The sequence below is a fragment of the Mauremys reevesii genome, linkage group 26 (genome assembly GCF_016161935.1).
Source record: "Mauremys reevesii isolate NIE-2019 linkage group 26, ASM1616193v1, whole genome shotgun sequence".
NCBI classification, from domain to species: Eukaryota; Metazoa; Chordata; order Testudines; family Geoemydidae; genus Mauremys; species Mauremys reevesii.
Window position 1 is genome coordinate 1,737,245 of NC_052648.1, and position 7,386 is coordinate 1,744,630.

Consider the following 7,386-nt stretch of genomic DNA (forward strand, 5'->3'; position numbering starts at 1 on the left):
CTGCCTCACTGCCATGTGTGTGTGTAAATTCTGGGTATTTTCAGATTACACAGGTGAAGTTTCAAACTGAGGGGTACAGCCCCCAGCCCAAGCAAGGGAGGATGGGGTCTGAAAGTTCACAGTATAAAACCCATCATTGGCTCTTGGCAGCGGGCCGAGGATTTGAACCCTTTCTGGATGGAGGTGACCCAAGTCCCACCACCCTGGATTTCTACTCCATGGGGGAGAACCTGACCCATCAGGCCCCTCCCCCCCAAAACCACCACCAAAGGGGTGTGCAAGATGCCTCAATAACATTCTCTCTCTACTTGACCCTAGCTAAGCCCTATGCCAGGCCTGACACCAAGCCCAGTGCCCCCTGCCGCTCCTTACAGCATACAAGGGGGATCCAGGCCTCTGGCCAGGGAAGCTGGGGCAGACGCCCCATAGGCTGGGGGGCACATCCCCACAGAAGACATACCCCGGGGGGAATGGGCACCTCCTGGATCCCCCCCATCCAGCTCCCCTTAGAGCAGGAACCTCATCAACAGCAGCGCAGGACCAGGGAAGCTGCTCCCCAATCTCTGGGACTTGGGTGGGGGACCCACACGCTACCCTCACGATGGAAGGGCCCTCACCTGTCCCCCAACTGCCTTCCCTGCCTGTGGGGAGAATGGGGTCAGATCCCCGAGACCCCAGGGAAGCGCTACATCACTCCACCGTCCCCCATGCGCAGGAGCCTGCCCCCCATGGCCGGCCCTCCCAATCCCCAGCTACGCCCCCCCACCCGCTCCCCCATATCCAGGAGCCCCCCCAGCCACCCCCTTATATCCAGGAGCCCCCCGGCCAGCACCCCCCACACCCAGCTGCGCCCCCCCCCCGGCCGTCCCCCCACACCCAGCTGCGCCCCCCCACACCCAGGAGCCCCCCCAGCCGCCCCCACACCCAGGAGCCCCGGCCGGCCCCGCGGTACCTTGCTGCCCTGGTAGCCCTCGAAGGCCCGCACCGCGCTGTCCGTCAGCTTGACGTGGAAGACGGAGACGCGGGTGCCCCGGCCGAGCCGCCCGCAGGACAACCCGTACCCGCGCTCCGCCTGCAGCGCCGCCATCTTGGGACCGTCTCCCCCTCCGCGCCAGGGAGGGCGGGGCCTCCCGCCCTATGACACGCCCCCTCATGTATTATTCACCAGGCGATTCGCTGAGCCCCGCCCCGCCGGCGAGCCTGTTGCTGGGCTAAGAGGGGCCAAGTGGGCGGGCAAGCGCGCTCTGATTGGCCAGGCTGGGGAAGGATGGCTTCCGATTGGTGTACGGCCGTGAGAGGCGGGGGGTAATCAAATAAAGGCCGCTGTACATTGTGGGTAGTGTGGTCCTGAAGCCACCCTGAGGCTGAGAGCGGTGGAGGAGAGGCCCCCGGGGCAACGGGGAGGCACGGAGATTCCCCGGTGTGGGGAGCCTTTGTTCCCGCGTGGCGGGGCACTTTGCACGCTCTGGCGGTGGGGTCGGGGATGCAGGGCTGCACCCTGCGAGGGGGAGGGTGTCAGAGTTGGGGCTCAGGCTGGAGTGTGGGTCCTGGCACCCAGCAAGGGGAAGGGCCTCAGGGTCCCAGCTTGACCCCAAAACCACCAACTCTGCAGTTTGTAGCCCTGCTAGCCCAGGACATTGACCCCGGCTGGGAGTGGGGGGTTAGATGTACTCTCTGGTTTGTACCCTTCTAATTACAGCGTCACCAGTGGGGTTAAAGCAACAGCTGCCACCACTCCAGAGTGAGCAGGTTTATACCAGAGTCACTCCCAACACGGTACTACAGTGTGGGAAGGGGAATACACTGTACCCCTGCAAGGAACTTTTTTACCAGTTCATGGTGTCTGTGTGAGGGGTTGTACTGGTAAATTACTCACCCCTCAGCCGTGTAGCCCACATTGGTTGCAGTGATTTAGCTTTTGCCTGATGCACATCAAGCCCATACAAGTGTCCACACAGGAAGTTGCATAGCTGTCAGTAGATCACTGTCCACTCCCACCAGTAGCTCAGCCCGTGGGACACTCTGTGCAGCAGGCCTTGTCTACACAGGGCTGGCGAAAGGAAGGCGGTTTTCCTCGTTTGATAGCTAGGAAAGTGACGGCTGGTGCAGTCTCTGGCATGGGCCCAGCCAGTGTCATAATGCCAGCACCAGCCCATCCCTTTAGTCCAGGGGTCGGCAACCTTTCAGAAGTGCTGTGCCGAGTCTTCATTTATTCACTCTACATTAAGGTTTCACGTGCCAGTAATACATTTTAACCTTTTTAGAAGGTCTCTTTCTATAAGTCTATAATATATAACTAAACTATTGTTGTATGTAAAGTAAACAAGGTTTATAAAATGTTTAAGCTTCATTTAAAAGTAATTTAAAATGCAGAGCTCCCTCGGACCGGTGGCCAGGACCCGGGCACTGTGAGTGCCACTAACGATCAGCTCGCGTGCTGCCTTCGGCACACATGCCATAGGTTGCCTACCCTGCTTTAATCCAACCATCTCCTCCTGTGCCCCCAGGCCTGTGCAGAGTCTACTACAGCATAGGCTCCAGGAGAGGGTTTCGGGCTTTAGGAACATAGGCTCACCCAAATGCCCAGAGGATTAGGGCCCCGCTTTGTATAGTCTGCTAAACGAATGCATGGGATTGCTGCCACCAGAGAAAGGGTGGGCTGGGGTCAGCATGGAAAAACTTCTTCAGACCTAGCACTGCAAAGAGGTGGCAGTGTGTGCTGACCACTAGCCCTAGCTGCCCCCCCCGGCTTTGTTAGCAGGCTCAGCTCTGTCGTGGAGCCAGGCAGCCACCAAGCGCGTCACTGAAGGACATGCTGCTAGCAGCCCTCTACGTGTCAAAGTCCCAGGCACCTGTGACTAAGCGTTGGGGGTTGTGGCGAGCACAGTGTACAGTGGAACAGCTGGTACAGTACCCGTGGCGGGTCCCTCTTGCTCCTGTGCTGGCGTCGCTTCCTTCCTCTGCTTGCGGGAGGTTTGTTCCTCCTCTGCCTAGGCAGTGAAGTGAAACTGGGGGAATGTTCGTAGATTCTGGCAGCTGCACGTCATTGCTCCACCCTACCCTGCTCAGCCTCCATTGCCGGCTAGTCTCAGGGCTACTGCAGGGAACAGCTCTGAGGCTGGGATGAGGCTGGAGGATGTTGGGGTTCCCCAGCCCCCCAGCACTTGACAAGAAAGCTTGTGGTGCCATCTCTGGTACTTAGGGTGACCAGATGTCCTGATTTTACAGGGACAGTCCCGATTGTGGGGTGTTTTTCTTATACAGGCTCCTATTACCCCCCACCTCCTGTCCCAATTTTTCACACTTGCTGTCTGGTCACCCTACTGGTACTTCTGTTGTTAGAAAAGAAGTTCCTCAAAATGCAGACGGGGCAGCCAGTGAACCAGGCTGCACCTGCTGCCCTGGAAGGAATAAGCAGCCTCTAGGACACAGCCCACTGGCTCCCCGAGCTGGGTCTGGCCTCCTGAGCTCATGCTACGCTGTGGGTCATCGGGCAGAAAGGAGGCTCCTCTCCCCAAAGGACATGCTGCCTTTTGGTTTAGTTTACCACTGTGCTATTTGAAATGCAGCTAGCCTGCGAAATTCAGCACAGGCACCACTGGGCAGCAGCCTCAGGGACAGCCCGGCTGTCCCTGAGCAAGGGGATTAGAATTACCTGTGCATGCGCTTGCACCTTCCAGAGCTCCTGGGAGGTTACTAAACAACAGCAACGGCAGCCCAGCCAAGCCACATCCGTGGGCCTGCTCGGGCTGCCACCAGCAAGATAGGTTCTGCGCCTTCACTAGGAACCAGGATAGAGTTTCAGTCTCCTGAGCAACTAAAAATAGCTCCAGCCCCAGGAATCAGCCACAGTATCCTGAGCAGGGCGTCATGGGTCTGTCCACACTGCAATTAAAAACCCACAGCTGGCCTGTGCCAGCTCACTTGGGCTCGTGGGGCTTGGGCTAAGGGGCTGTTTAATAGCGGTGCAGACATCCGGGCTTGGGCTGGGGCCCAGGCTTTAGGCCCCTGCAAGGCGGGAGGGTCCCCGAGCTCAAAATGTCTGCACCACAATTAAACTGCCCCTTCGCCTGAACCCCGTGAGCCCAACTCAGCCAGCACAGGCCAGTCACGGGGGGTGAACTGCAGCGTAGACAGACCTTTGGAGGGCACCAAAACCGTAATCACAGCATCTCCAAGAGCCAGCAGCCAAGCATATGGTGAGGGGTTTCTGCCCCCTTCTTCCAGCTGTTGCCATGGCTCTTCCGCAGTGTCACATTAGTGTGGAGATGCCCTAGCCACTGCCCCAGACACACGTGGGCTCAGTCGTGGAACAACTGCGGTGCAGCAGCTTAGCACAGCCAGGGGCGGCTCTAGGAATTTCGCCGCCCCAAGCAGGGCGGCGCGCCGGGGGGGGGCACGCTGGCGGTCGCCGGTCCCGCAGCTCCGGTGGACCTCCTGCAGACGTGCCTGCGGAGGGTCCTCTGGTCCCGCGGCTCCGGTGGAGCATCTGCAGGCACGCCTGCGGGAGGTCCACCGGAGCCGCCTGCCGCCCTCCCGGCGACAGGCAGAGCACCCCAGGCGGCGTGCCGCCCCAAGCCCGCGCTTGGCGCACTGGGGTCTGGAGCCGGCCCTGAGCACAGCCAGTGCTCACCCTTCTCCTTCCCCAGGTGCGTTCATAGCCAACAGGTGGGAACCGAGCAGCCATCTCAGATCCCAGCTAACCTGAACCGAGGATGTGAGGTGCTCCAGGCTGCTGGGCTGGTTTTTAGAACCCAGGTTCAGCCACTCACAGATGAACTTGGCTCTTTAGGAGTCGCTCCAGGGGCCTGGGATGCGCTTCCCACGATTGTGGCATTCTCTCGCAGCCCATGGCTATAGGGGCAGGTCACAAACCTTGGCGGAACAGGGGAGATTGAGGCTGTTTTCTTGAGAACATTCTTTTCCAGTTACCCCCAGCTTCCCACTGCCCAGCGCTGGCTGGGAAGGGAAAGGCTGGGCTTGTCTTCTCCGCCCACCAGCTGGCACCTTGTTTATTAAAGTGAAGCAGCAGCCACTAGGCACCCGGTGCTCTGACCTACGGCAGAGAGCGCTGGCATCCGCAGTATTGCAGCCACAGGGAGCCAGTGGTTTTCTGGCCCCGTCAGCAGGTTTGGGCCCAACATGGCGCACAGAACGCCGCCGTTTCTGTGGCGGATGGTCTCCCATCGGCAGTGGAGAAAGGCCCAGGGTCCGACCAAGCTCCATGGTGCCAACTCCCTGGCATCATGGCACATCTCGTGCTAGCACCTGGGGTTCTAGAGGAGAGTCCCAGCTGCTTTCATGAAAAACACCAAGGAAGGGGCTCGTTCTAATGGGTCCAGAGAAAAGTTTGGTCATGGGATGCAGGTAACGGCCCAGCAGCTCAGCAGGCAAAGGAAGAGCCCAACACTGACTCCCCTGCCCTGGTCCCACTGCAGTGCGCTCTGCCTGCCTTGTAGCAGACACCGACATGGGGCTGGCCTGCGCGTGGGGCTGCCAGATGTGGAGAGGCTTTCGGGGTGCTGGGGACTCACTCAGCAGCTCCCCCAAAGGGCTTTCCCAATGGGCATGGCCCATGTGGCACTCCCCCTGGTCCCACCTGATGGGAGAGGGGCCCAAGAGGAGACAGTGCCAGGCTGCAGAGCCACCTGGCCAGAGACAAAGCTCCGCTCTGCAGACCGCAGGGCACAGGTGCCCATGGGCGGACAGAGGCTGGGGTGAATCGTGGCTCCAGTGCCCGGCAACCTGGCCTGCAAGTGGACTTGGTTTCCTTGCACAGCAGCTGAGAGCCATGTGTGTGAGGGGTAAATACAGGGGCAGGTGCAAGAGTGTGACAGCAAATCAGAACCCCCCATCCCTGCCCTCTGGAAGGGGTATGTGGGGGGTGGGGGCTGGATCCACCTGTGCAGGGCCCAGGGTGGTTGCCCCAGCTGCAGGAGGCTTTTCCCACCAGGCTGTGAGGTGCTGGACACGTCCTGCTCCCAGCGGTGCATGCCTGCAGTCCAGCCCGCAGCTCCGCTGGTGCAACTGGCCATTCTCCCCCTGCCCTGAGGTGCTGGGACCCCGAAGGCGGCTCCTGGGAAGGGCTGCCTGGCCCTGCCGTCTGACTGAAAGATCCTGGGTGCTGGAGAAGGTGCCAGCAAGACAGGCCTGTTCCCCCATCTGTTCGCTCCCACCCCCGCACAGGGGCTGGTTCTCTGCCAAATGCTTTTTCTCCCCAAGTCTGAGCACCGCTGTCCCGGCCTGTCCCACGCATTCAGCAGCAGTGAGAACAAACAAAGCTTCAGCTCCCCATTGCAACCTGAGCAACAGTGCTGGCAGCACCAACCGCTCCCCTCTGCCCCCGAGGGGCCAGCTCCTGGGCCAGGGGTGCTTACGGTGCTGCTCATCGGCAGGGCTCAGCCCCCCAGCCCGCTGTCCAGGGAAGCCAGCACAACCGCCCTGCCCCACCACCGCTCAGAATCCCCCTCCCACTGCCTGGCCCAAGGCAGATCTCCAGCCAGCAAAGCCCCACAGGCAGCTCCCCTTACAGAAGAGGGGCTGGGTATTTCCTGAGCCCCAATTAAAGACAAGAGTTTTCCCCAATGGCCTGTGATGGGATGTTAGATGAGGTGGGATCTGAGTTACTACAGAGAATTCTTTCCTGGGTGCTGGCGGGTGAGTCTTGCCCACATGCTCAGGGTTTAACCGATCGCCATATTTGAGGTGGGGAAGGAATTTTCCAACAGGGAAGATTGGCAGAAGCCCTGGGGGGATTCGCCTTCCCCTGCAGCACGGGGCACACGTCACTTGCTGGAAGATTCTCTGCACCTTGAAGTCTTTAAACCACGATTTGAGGACTTCAATGGCTCAGACATTGGTTTGTTACAGGAGTGGGTGGGTGAGATTCTGTAGCCTGCTTTGTGCAGGAGGTCAGACTAGATGACCATAATGGTCCCTTCTGACCTTAAAGTCTATGAAGACACACCGAGGGGGGGGGCACTGAGGGCCAGGGAGGATGGGCTGAGAGGCAGGTGGGGGAGACACACCCCCAAGGGGACAGCCTGGACCACACGCTGCAAGTTGGATGCTTTCACAGCAAGTGTTTCCAAGGACCAGCTGTGGCTCCTGGCCAGGGGAGGGTCTCCCCGCACCACCCCATCCCTCCCTGCTGGGCCAACAGAGAATCCAACAGGTCCCTCCTCTGGGAGGAACCAGACCTAGACCTGAACCAAGGGGGCACGGATGGGCAGGGTAAATAATCACCTCCCCCCGTCCCCCCTGCTTGTGGCCACAGCTGCAGCCTCTGCCCCATTCACAGCCCCTGGTGCGAGGGCCAGGCCCTTACAGCCAGGTCTTGCCCCTGCCCCAGGAGGACAGAAACCCACAGCAAGGAAGAGGCCCAGC

At 60.0% G+C, this 7,386-nt stretch overlaps 1 protein-coding gene across 1 annotated transcript in view; it reads right to left on the minus strand.

Moving 5' to 3' along the window:
* Positions 1-1,193, minus strand: part of ELL (elongation factor for RNA polymerase II) — an 83,856-nt gene extending 82,663 nt beyond the window's left edge. Inside the window, exon 1 of the mRNA XM_039515831.1 lies at positions 953-1,193. Coding sequence (XP_039371765.1) covers positions 953-1,087 — 135 coding nt within the window. The 5' untranslated portion in view covers positions 1,088-1,193. The remainder of the gene's footprint in view (positions 1-952) is intronic.
* Between the last annotated feature and the right edge of the window lie 6,193 nt (positions 1,194-7,386).